Source organism: Cinclus cinclus, chromosome 1 (assembly GCF_963662255.1).
Source record: "Cinclus cinclus chromosome 1, bCinCin1.1, whole genome shotgun sequence".
Lineage (NCBI taxonomy): Eukaryota > Metazoa > Chordata > Aves > Passeriformes > Cinclidae > Cinclus > Cinclus cinclus.
Window position 1 is genome coordinate 93,248,434 of NC_085046.1, and position 12,949 is coordinate 93,261,382.

The following is a 12,949-nucleotide window of genomic DNA, read 5'->3' on the forward strand; positions in this document are numbered from 1 at the left end:
GCTGACCCAGTACAGCAAACAACAACAGAGGCTTTTACTGGAACCTTTCCTCATTTGGATTCTTTTTAAGTAATTATTGCCAAGTCCAAAACTTCAAGACTTTTATTGTAAAAAACTAACCGCTTCTTGTGGTTGGAATGAAAATGAACATGCTCCCTCTCAAGAGTTTTTAACTCAAGAAAAGCCATAAGCTTGCAGTATTTTATTTTTTCAACAAATTCTCAAAATGCACTAAAAAAGAAAGCTTTAAAAAAAATACAGCGTTTTCCAGTGCCTTGTAAAAAAAAAAAAGGCAAAACACTATTTTATACTGCATGCATCATCAACTGCAACACTTCTTTCCAATCTCAATTATTTCTTTAAACACATAAAAAAGAAGTTGACTGACAGTTTCATGATTTTCCTGTGAAGTTATTCTTCATCTCCATTAAAAATGGGAATCATTCTATTCTGATATAAAGATCCAGTATATCTTTAAATAGATATACTGTCTGTGAATTCAAAGATCAAACTGTATACATTATTACCTGAGTTCATTGATTCACAGACAACTTAGCACAGATTAAATGAAGTTTTCCCAATATTCTTCTATAAGCTTAAAAAAAAGAATATTTTAGTTAATTTCTGTAAATTATTAAAAAAACTATAATATATTATTCTATTGTTAGTATCTTCAATGCTTGAAGTTTTAACTGTAAAATTCAAGTCCCAGAAACATTTTTAACTTTCAAATTTCAAGGTGTTATCGAAAAACATTGCCTATATTTTGCCATTCATTTGAAGATTCTTGTACCACTTCTTCTAAATTCAGAGCACGAGTGATGTCTTCCCCTTCTTGTTCTTGGTGACTTGCAGGCTCTTGTACAGGACCTACCAAGGTACAAGAGAAAAAGGCAAGTGAGTATAATTTGATGTATGGTATAAGAAAAATGCAAATATAGCACTCGGGAATAAAGGAATCATGATGGGGAACACTATTATACAATTACTTCAGATAGTGTAAATTCATTAGACAGACTTGGAAAAAAAAATTTAAGAAAATCTAAGACAATGTACTGCTTTCCTGGAATAATTTTTCAACACTGTATTTCTGTACACAGAACTGCACATAAAAAACAAGGAACCATAAAGAGCAACGAACTGCTGTCTAAACCTGATTTTCGCATTGCATGTGCAACTATTAGCTCATGAACTGTGGTCTTTGGCTATTAGCGCTAGATTCCTCAAAAATTTAAGGGAATTGCTCTGTGGTCTCCTACCAAAACATATGGATTCCTGCCGTCAGCACTACTACCACCATGCTACATACCAGTGTAACCATGAGTCCGTTTCATATGCAGTTTCATGTTGCTTTTCTGTGTAAATCCCATGGCACAGTAATCACATTTATAAGGTCTCTCTCCCGTGTGCCTTTTCATGTGGACTTTAAGAGCACTCTTCTGGTTAAATGCCTTTTCACACAGTGTACACTGAAATGGCCGTTCTCCTTTATAAGAAAGAAAAACTTACTTCATATTTTTTCTTTTTAAGATTGAAATACAGTTTGGAATTCAGTAAAAATTATGAAGATGATCTTGAAATAAAATAGACAACATTATTTTCCTTGAGACTTTCTCCAAACAATGCTATAGCTCCACACTATCAGCAAAAAACTCAAATTGAATGTCAGAATAGTTACATAAGTACTAAATGACTGATATTATCTTTCCTATCCAATTTGTCACCTAGGTAAGTTACCCACACTAGAAGCAGAATGTTCCTTTCTAATGAAGTAACCACAAAACAGCTTGGTGCTGGGGAAAGAGAAAGCTCTGGTTGACTCACTCTAAGAGAGAGTTACCCTTTGGAGGGAATCTTCTTATTCTACAGCACATCCAGCCAAATTCATTGGTCCCCTCCAGCTTATTAGCAACACAGGTAACTTTCCCCTGTGCTCTTTAAGTTTAGCAGCCATGACAGCTCTTTATTGGTAGCAGTAGTAGGAAAAAGAAAGAACCTGTATCAGAACTGACTTCTATATTTATAATGCATGTTTTTAAGAAGAAAGTTTGTCAGGTACAGAAGGGAGGGCAGCTATGCTATCATCCTATGTACAGCTTTCAACTTACAGCAGGGCAGAAGCTACAACCTGAAAAGCACTCACATTACAGAAAATGAGTGCTCCCTAGAAGTCAGTACAGACCTTTTATAGATTAACTGTTAAAGAAAAAAATAGAAGTGTAATATATGAAAAAGAACACAACAAATTAAAAGCACTGGTGTTAGAAACAGATGACCTGTGCAAGTAGCTCAGTGATAATGAAGCACTGCATACAGCAGTCAGTATCAGCAGTCAGTCCTAGCCCTTGTTCAACATCACTGAGCACACCCCCTCATTTGCACATCATTTTATATGACTGAGGATGGTCATAACCAGTGTCTTTAAATCACTTCAAACAATGCTTTAAAATATGCTTCTTTAATCTGTTTCAAAGTCTGACAAACCTTTAGACACAAGCTCATGCACTCACATTATCACTGCAGTACTGCCAAGGCCCAAAATACAGATCAGCTTAGTGAAGTATGTGAGTTTTCAAGTCTGCTGTTCCTCCTTTTAATTTCCAAACATTTGAGGTAAGAAATGTACTTGTTTTTTAAGTTTAAGTTGACATTTAAATGCAGTTAGCTGAAAGCATAAGCAAGGGCTCCAAATGTAACACCCAGATATTCATAAGAAAACCTCACAAGAGTAAAATAATTTCTGCTGTCACCTGTGTGGATGCGACTGTGTCTCTCCAGCTGACTTGGCTTAGCAAAAGCTTTTTCACAAGTATCACACTTAAACACTCTAGGCTTCTGGGAACTCAGTGAAGGTCCACCCTGATGGGTTTGCATGTGTTCCTATGACAGTATAGGAAAAAAAATGTCAGACCATTTAAAAAGACTTCAGTACTTAACATAAAAATATATTCACACCTTGAAGGCAAAAGCAGAGAATCTTAGTCATTAGCAGACAAGCTGGAAGAAAATGGAAGCCTGCATTTGTTTGGTTTTTTTTAAATGAGAGATCATTTTTGTGTATCAACTCTCTCTAACCATCAGTATCTTTACACTTCTGAAAAACTCCATCAATGACTGTATGTCTTTCTCTTTTGGCATACATTATCCCTTTAGTAATTATCTGAAGCAAAATAAAACACAGGAAACCAAAACAGAGTTCTTTAAATGCTCTGTACATCTACAAAGAGGTATTTTGACAACTGTGCATTGTAAGCTAACATAGGATTTTTTCCCCCTTTCCTCTACAGCATCCATCTCCCTCCTTGTCTGATATGTGGCTATTCCTCAGCATCTGAACTGGTATCACTGGCAAACTTCACAGGCCTCAAAGAGACAACTATCACAACATGCATACACACAGCTGCACAATGGCAAGATGCAAACAGAACCCCTTCACAATGGACTCTTAATTGAAAAAAATACCAGAAAATAAAATCACTAAGGTTCTTAAGGGTAAGAGAGCAGGATACTTTATCTTCGTGAAGAAGCATCAATAACTGCTCTAATTTCAGTGTTTTTAATACACTAATGCTGGACCCAGATGTTTTTCAAACTTATAAGAGTATCCTATGTTATCTATTATTTTTTTCATTTTTACTGTCTTTATTAATACCAAGACAAAATTTAAATTACAAAAGAAAATAAATAAAACTATATATAACTAAAAACATCTAATCAAGAACTGTCTGGGAAACAGTACTGCAAATACTTGTCCACTTTCTAAAATGTGTGTGGGTATTCTTTTCTAGTCTATTTGATTACAGACTAAACTATTAATTAGTCTTTACTATACCTAAACAATAAGCCTTCTTGATGTCTATGAAGTCCTATTCCTCACTCCACGAACAGAAGCAAACTGTGTCTGCAGTTTGTTTACACTGGAAAATCAGTGAGACAGTTACACGGAAGAATACTATTATCACAGTAATTATAATAATAGAGTATTATAGGGAAATAATATAAGGTCATCTGAGAAAAATCATGTATTTGTAAACCCCTGCTTAGGTGTAAACAAATAAAATCTTTCAGTTTTATCTTGCTCATTAGCCCCTCAAGCATTGAAACGGTGGAAGCGTACTATTACCTACTTCAGAAAAATTATCTGAAATCAGTTGCTACTTTCTTCCACCATAAAACCAAACAAAACCAAACCTCCAAATCCCAACCACCCCCACCCCATCTTCTACTTGAAAGCAAACAACATTTCATCCAGACAGCCCTGTAAAACTTTGTCAACTTTCTCTGAAGAAACAGTTTGTGATGCAATTCTGTTCCACTGATCTTTGCACCTCTTATACTTTTCCTGTAAAATAAATATACTTTTGAAAATAGCTCATAGAAATGCAACATTCTGAAGTGCAATCATCTGTTTATAGACATAGGATTTCGCTGATTGCTCATGTGATGTTTTACAACTTTATTTGTGTAATTCTTATATTCTTTAGAGAGTAATTATCTTGGGGTAGCAAACAAGCATTATCTAATTAGAAAATAAGACCAGGAAATCTTCTTTGAAATGGCTCAAGCATTAGTATGCCACTCTTATACCCTGTCACTCCTGAAACATTAATTGTAACCATCTCTGAAAATGTAGCAATAAAAAGTTTGTTTGATTTCATTTTTTTAATAAGATGCTAAGGCCTTTTTCCTTTCATCTTGAAATCATGTCTGTGGATTATTTACTATCAAGAGTCAACTTCCAGAAAGTTCCACTACTAATTCATATGAAATTGGACAGTTTAGTCATTGTGCATGTCTTAAGATTCTCCTCTCTGAAGCTGTAAAACAGGACAGCAATCCACATCAGAAGAGGAACTGAAGTCACTGGACTGAAAAGCCTTAACACTGGGGGTGGGGTGGGTGGTGGAGGTGTTTGTACATGATTTCTGAAGAGGATTTTCTTGTGGGTAACTGTGAAACTGCTGCTACTGATATCTTTGGAAAAAATACATGCAGTTGAATACTGGCATCTAAACATTGATACCCTTAACTCTTACTGGATTTTTCTGAAAAGCCTGAAGTTTGGTAGTGCCCTTAATATTTTTGGTGATCTCCAGAATTCCATCAGTATAAAATGAAGACCATGAGTAACAGATCACAGAACTCCTCCCAAAATCCTAAACCAAACCCCAACATTTATCTTTGAATTTGCCATTAAAGCTGCTCACAGCTGAAGCTGCTATTAACACCTTGATAAAGATAAGGGGTGGAATTTGAGTAGCTGATGGTCCAGTGGTAAATGAAACTGTCTTTTAAGACTTTTAAGATCAAAGCCAACCATTAACCAGCACTGACAACCCTACCACAAAACTATGTCTGCTAAGACACTGCCCATAGTGCCACACCTACATCTTCTAAATACCTTCAGAGTTGGTGACCTGACAACTTCCCTTTAAAGGTTGTGCCAGTGCCTGGCAAGCCTTTCAGTGAAGAAATTTTCCCTAATATCCAATCTATATCTCCCCTAACACAACTGAGGTAATCTCCTCTTGTCCTATTGCTCATTACCCAGCAGAAGAAGCCAACCCCCACCAGGCCACAATCTCCTTTAGACAGTTGTAAGGAGTGTTAAGTGACCCCCCAGGCTCCTTTTCTTCAGGCTAAACAACTCAGGCTACCCTCAACTGCTCTTCCTAAGACCTGTGCTCCACACCTTTCACCAGCTCCGTTGCCCTTTTCTGGACACACTCCAGAACCTCAATGTCCTTCTTGAACTGAGGGTCTAAAGCTGAACACAGGATTTGAGGTGCAGTCTTGCCAGTGCCAAGTACAGGGGGACAATCATTTCCCTGCTCCTGCTGGCCACACTGTTCCCCATACAGGCCAGGAAGCCATTGGCCTCCTTGGCCACCTGGGCACACACTGGCTCATGTTCAGCCACTGTCCATCAGCACCCCCAGCTCCTTTTCCACCAGCAGCTTTCCAGCCACTCTGCCCCCAGCCTGCAGCACTGCCTGGGGCTGTTGTGACCCAAGGGCAGGACTCAGCACTTGACCTTGTTGAACCTCACCCAATTAGTCCCAACCCATTGATCCAGCCTGTCCAGATCCCTCTGCCGAGCCTTCCTGCCCTCCAGCAGATCAACACTCCTGCCCAACTTGGTGTTGTTTGCAAAATGACAGAGAGTGTACTCAATCCTCTTGTCCAGATCATTGATAAAGATATTAAATAGATGCAGTCCCAGAACTGAGCCCTGGAGAGCACCACTTGTGACCAGCTGGATGTAAATCTATTCACCACCTTTTGGTGGTGGAATGTAATTCTGTTCACCAATTCTCTGAGCCTGGACATATAGCTGTTTTTTTCCAAGCCAACAGTGAATCCATCCAAACCATGGAGGCCAGTTTCTCCAGAAGAATGCTGTGGGAGACAGTGTCAAAGGCTTTGCTGAAGTCCAGGTAGACAACATCCACAGCCTTTCCCTCCTCCACTAAGTAAGTCACTTTGTCACAGGAAATCATGTTATTCAAGCAGGACCTGCTTTTCATAAACACATACTGACTGTGCCTGATCTCCTGGCTGTCCTGCATGTGCCACATAATGGCACTCAAGATGCTGCTCTGTAACCTTTCCTAGCACTGAGATCAGGCTGAAAGGCCTGTAGTTTCCCACATCCTGCTTCCAGCCCTTGCAGATGGGTATCACAGGTGTTAAGATCCAGTCAACTGGGACCTCCCTGGTTAGCCAGCACTGCTCATCATAAATGACTGAAAGTGGCTTAGCAAGCTCTTCTGATAGGTCCCTTGGTACCCTTGGGTGGATTCCATCCAGTCCCATAGACAACTTGTGCATGTCTGAGTGGTGTAGCAGGTCACTGACCGTTCCCCTACCTCCACTGAGATGGCTACGGTGCTGCACACACCAGCACAGGGACATTTCAAATGCACTCCAGTGTACTCAGCACATTGGGGTGGAGCTTGAAGGTCCTCACCAGCACACAAACCCTCAAACATTGGCATACTGCCCCCAAGCTTATCTCCAGCAAGTCTGGTTTTATCCCTTCCTCCTTACAAATTTAAATAATCTCTCTCGACGAGCCCTGCTAACTCCTCAGCAAAGATCTTTTCCCCTCTTTGGGACAAGTGTAGCTCATCTGCAGCAGGCCTGCTGTAGTGTAGACCAACTTATGATCAAAAACCCTTAAATTCTGCTGGTGATGCCAGACTCAGAGACAGTTATTGATCTGCTGGCTCTTCCTGCCTCCTCTACACCTTTCCCTGTAACTGGAAGGACAGAGAAGATTACTTGCGCTTCTCATCCCTTAACAAGTTGTCCCAAGGCCTTGAAGTCTCTTGTGACTGTCACTGAACTTCTTATTGCAACTTCACTTGCTGCCTTCCTGAAAAATCAGTTACGGATAATAATCCAAGGGACATACTAGGGTAAGAAGTTATCTTGTCATATTTTTAACCTGGGCCCAGTTCTAAGACAACAAACTGAAGAGAGACTGATTTTTGGAGTATGTTATCATTACTTAAGGAAAACAAGTCTCAAGACTCTTGGTTTTTTTCCCTGGAAAATTTCTTCTAGCTCAGAGGCTAAGAGTATCACAACAACACATTTTATGATAGTTTCCAACAGTCTAGTTGACAGACATGATCCCCAAGGGGGTGAACTTCACAAAAAGAGTACACTTCATTAAAATATTATACCATGTGAAAGGAAATTATTGGAGAGCTATACATAAATATAAAAATATAAATGCATATAAGTACATTGCCTTTGACTCAAAACATTTCTTGTTATAAATTCTGGGAAGCTGGCAAAATTCTGGTAACTTATATGTTTATTCTTTTCTTAAAGCTCTTCTTTAAATTACTTCCTTTAAGTATCTCTCAGAGGTTAAGATGCTGGCCTGAACAAAGCACTTGCCTAGTACGTCCCAATATTCCTAACAGGAACATTCTATAATCCAACTAAGAACTTAGATACACCACTAAATTTTTTTAAAAGACTTGGATGTATTAGGTCGTTCATAATCTAGAGAAAACAGTAAATATCACTAGACAAAAGCAGTAACATAAGGACATTTTAAAACAAACACTTCCTCTATCACTTGTACTCACATGACAGAGCCATCTACAAATGAAATGGTAAGACTGTAAGACAGGTAACTTCCTGAGATACCAAAAGATCATCTGGAAATCAGGATTAGCACTGATGATATTCATATGCAAATAAAGTAAGTGAAATCCTTTCCTGACACTACTGCTTGCGTGACAGGCATTAACATTTTTCGTTCTGTAGTCAATATACGCATTAAAATCCTCTCCATGCTCCAGAAGGGAGTTCTCTATCTGTGCACACATTATCACTTAGACTCCCTCTCAGACGCACACCTCTCACACTGTAAAGGGAAAGCAAAGACAAAGGGCTAATAGGTACCTTTTCTTAATATCACAGAAAATCCAAAACAAAAGGAGTTATGAGAACAATCAACTGTTATTACCAAATACCTTGAGATGTGTTGCCCGCTTAAAGGCCTTACTGCAGATGTGGCAAACGTGTATTCGCTCCTTGCCATGAACCTCTTTGCAGTGGTGTGTCAGCATGGTGACAGAATAAAAGGTTTGGCTACACTCAAAACACTGGTGCCCACGTGTTTCTTTTTCTGCTTGACTGCTTTTAGCCACATTAGGGGTAACTTCTGTCACCTGTAACAGTTTACAAATACACTATCATGTAATTTCATAAGCACATCTACATTGGTTTATTTTTCAAAATCTACATCAGGACGACAGACTTCTGGAGAATATCTGCAAGCAACTTACAGACACAAAAGAAGTCAGTTATATGTAAATATGAACTTCTATTTCATTGCTCTAAAGAATGACACATGCATGTATTTTAAGAAAACAACAACAATGATGAAACTGACTTAACACATCATAAGTAGAACATGTGTGCACCCGTACTTTTCTATAATCAGTTTTATGCTCCTGAACATCTCAGATGATCCTCAACTTGCCACCAAACAAAATTCAAAGCCAAAAGCATTTCAGACAAAAAAAAATGTCTCCGATTATGTAGAGGAGAAGAATATTTTCTATTTGTTCAACATCTTTATTGGGGATTCTATTTTCATAAGGAAGCAAAGCTCTACCTCCAGAAGTACTGAAACACAATGGAAAATTGATAGAATTGGATGGTGGTGTGCTGCATTATTGTTTTGTTTTAATTTGTGAGAACCGCCCGGAAAAATCTACTTTCTTCATAGAATTTAATACCAAATTCCTTTTAAATACCAAATTAAACTTTATAGATACACAAGAATCCTAAGTACAGTAACACAGAAAGCAACAAATGAAGACACAATCTGCCTCTCCCACTTCTCCCATTTTAGAGCTTGCCCTACCAGGCTGGTTGAAAACATTCATTCTGTGTTCAAGAAAATGAGTCGGAACCACTTTTTCTAATACCAAAACTGTATTACTTATGTAGGAGTTTCTATTGTGATTCAAATGCATAAGAAGTTGCAAAGACTTCACGTCGCACAATCACTGAAAAAACTTGGACACAGAAAGAGAATGGAAAAAGTGTACCAGTAGGTGCTATTTTTCCCCACAGCTCCAAAATTTATCTAGTTTTATTATCAAAATACCAACTTACTTGGAAATTTTTGGAGCTGTCTGTGTTGAGTGCATGATTATGTGATTTGTAGAAAGAAACACATTATTAATTACATTTCTTTTTGTGTGTGCATGTATATATATACATGAAAATGGTTTTTAATTCAAAACTTAAAACAGAATCTGGGTGACTAGGAAGTCACAGAGAACCTCTTCCCAATACTCTTGTTTGGGAATTACATCAGCCTTCATGACTCAAGATAAAAACAAATGATTCCAGCATTTTGACTAAATAAAAGTCTTTTACCACAAAAGATACAGAAATGTATAATATCTACCTGATATGTTATTTCATCAGAGTTTACAGGTGCTGGATGGGGTGTATGGCTCACCAGTATGACTTGCTGTGATCCTGATCCACTTTGGCTAGCAAGACTGGAATCTGTGAGTATAGCAGGGAACTGCTGACCCTGCCAGAGAGGGGAGGAAAAAAAAAGAAAGAGTAACTATATTTAAAAAGCTGTATTTTAACAGCTAACTGTAGCAATGTAAGTTTTTACACATAAACAGTACTTTTTTATTTAGGAAGAAACATTTCACAATCCTATCTGAACAAGTGCAACTGATTTCCCTCCTTTTCTCCTTTAAATTTATATCTAACCATTTAAGGGTAACAACAGAGGTATGTTTTAAGACTAGATTTAGCTCTGATCAATTTTTACCAGCCTTGCATGCAATACTGCATGTTTTAGCTTTCCGTTGCCTTTCTTTAAGCCCTGTATTCTGTTCCCGTGCATGGCCTTCCCACATTATCTTCCTTTATTTAAATTTCTTGATTAAACATACTTCCAAACCCCATGAAATAATGATACAAAATCACTACTTAGGCTATATAATTACTAATATCTTACTACTTCTATTCCTACACTACTTTTAATGACTTTTCAATTTCCCCAGGAAACACAGTTCTTTTGCATACTACCTGTCTATTCACCATGATTTCCTGCAACAGAAACTGTGTTTGCATAGCTATTATTATTATTATTATTACTATTCAATGTTTCAATTTTATTCATGCTTTTCTTAACTGGAGTCATGGGATCTTATAAATAAACAGCAACATTGCCAAATGTGATCACTTAAATTATTACAAAGCCTGAAATGAGACCATGTTCTGCTTTGTTAATTTGTGATACCAGAAACCATAAACATATCATTAAGAATTATTTAAGAAATCTTTTCTTCCCTTCCCCACAGCAAAAGAGCAGAGGGAAGCATATAATTTTGCTTCACCAGTATTAATCACAGCACATGCAAGATAAATCATATATCCTTTGTATACATTTACACACTTTAATTCAGGTCAAAGAGTAAATAAAAATTAATCTAAACCTAGTTAAGTCAAGAAAACAGTAGAAACAGCCCAAGTTTTCAGATGTAAAATCTACACTGAAATGTCAACCACACAACCCATTTTCACTTTGTAGTCTTCTAATATTATTTTTTCATCTGCCTACTCTGTAGATTCTATTCGCTGATGCATCTTTGGCTCCTGATGACACCAAAAAGTTCTTAAGTTATGCTATAAAGGAAACTAAAAGTTACTGGGGAGATGACAGCCCATACAGAACTATTTTTATAAAATTTCTTATAATGCCACCTGTTATTGAAGATAATTAAATTCTGTCCTGTTACCTGCTGTGAAAAGAACTGTCACAACCGTACAACTCTCCCATTCACAAGTCAGAAAAGAAAAATCTTCCATATGAAATAACATATAGGAGTACTAAGCTGTATTACTGAAAAGTGACAATGAAGTACATAGTCTAACACCACAAACTGATCTCAAACTGTGTCTGAAACAGTAGAACTTATCTGTACTTCTATTCAAACAGTTCATGTCTCTAGATGCTGCACACACACGGTTGGCAGAGAGTAGGAAAATTAACTAAACTTTGAAATACTATGCATTTACAGGACAAAATTATTTTCTAAGCAAGATCTCCAATTCCTGCTCTGTAAGACAGAAACATAAATTTATCTGTCAGTTCAGAAAAGCATCTTACCTGCGAAGTGATATTAAGTGTAACTGCATCAAGACCACCTGACAACATTCCCTGAGTGTCAGCAAGAGTCAAAGTGACACTACCATCTCCTCCAACTCCTGATGAAGACATTACCAAATTCTGAGCAGAAACTGCAGACTGAGATATGGGTGTTGCTGAAGGAAGATTTGCTCCCCCTGTTGCACTAAGTTCTGGAACATATGCAAAATGTTAAGAGAAAAAATCTGTTACATACCTAAACACTAAACAGCAAATTTATTCCACGTGAACATAGTAATTTCTGTTTCTCATTGCTAGGATTTTATTATTGTGAAATGAACAAATCGGTTAAACAGCTAATCAAGAACCTAAAGTTGTCAGTCAGATGACAAAAATCAGAAAAATTACATTTAAATGTAGCTTGATGAACAAACACAGTATTGCACTCACAGGTGGTAATGTGCCTATACATATATAGGTAGAAATTCACATACATACTTAAAATCTCAAAATTTGAGTACTAGAGCAATTTTGATATTTTATCACTTCTGCAGTGAAGGCACCAGATTTTGTTGTTCTCCAGTTTATTGATCTAATTATTCAATACTCCTCCAACTGCCTCAAAGTACTAATTTAAGACGTCTTCTTATTTTCATTTTTTTCTTACTATGTGGAATAAAGTTCATTTAAACTGACATAACAATTTAAAGCTTGTGAGAAAATACTCAAAGCTCCCAAATCAAGACATACAAGATGATACCATTTCATTCTAGTATTTACATTTTAACAAAGTATTATTATCAATTAGAAAAACTGTATGCGTACCTGGAGCATTTAGTGAAGTGCCCTGAGAAAGAAGCTGGTCATTGCTAATAGTTAATGTAGCACCTGTAGTCTGAGTGCTGATGGTTGGTGCTGTCAGCCTTAAGCCAGTGTTCAGATCAGTGCTTCCAGAATTATGCTGAATAAGATCTTGGCCTGAATAGAATTAAGTCCGATTGTAACTGGAATCGTCTCAGAATTATTCTGCTACTGTTCTTAAAACAGATCATAAAATAACAAAAGTAGAAAATACAACCAAAACAAAATTAACTGCTACACATGCAGATTTTTATGCAGCGGTTTGACAAGGTTTTTAATGCAGATGTGATTATGAAAATCCAGATACGAACATGTACAGAAACACCTGAGATTAGTAATATTTAGACAAATATGGATCTTGCTTATCTAGATTCAAAGCACCAACTTGATCAATCTAATAAATCCAGCTGTTAACTAAGGCTATAAATAAAACAG

The 12,949-nt window shown here is 37.2% G+C and overlaps 1 protein-coding gene across 1 annotated transcript in view; it reads right to left on the bottom strand.

Annotated features, from left to right (window-relative positions):
- Positions 1–742: 742 nt before the first annotated feature.
- Positions 743–12,949, bottom strand: part of ZNF236 (zinc finger protein 236) — a 60,744-nt gene continuing 48,537 nt past the window's right edge. The window contains exons 26-32 of the mRNA XM_062500687.1: positions 12,479–12,631; positions 11,675–11,865; positions 9,947–10,078; positions 8,496–8,693; positions 2,751–2,880; positions 1,310–1,486; positions 743–870 (exon numbers count right to left, since the gene is read on the bottom strand). Coding sequence (XP_062356671.1) covers positions 743–870; positions 1,310–1,486; positions 2,751–2,880; positions 8,496–8,693; positions 9,947–10,078; positions 11,675–11,865; positions 12,479–12,631 — 1,109 coding nt within the window. The remainder of the gene's footprint in view (positions 871–1,309; positions 1,487–2,750; positions 2,881–8,495; positions 8,694–9,946; positions 10,079–11,674; positions 11,866–12,478; positions 12,632–12,949) is intronic.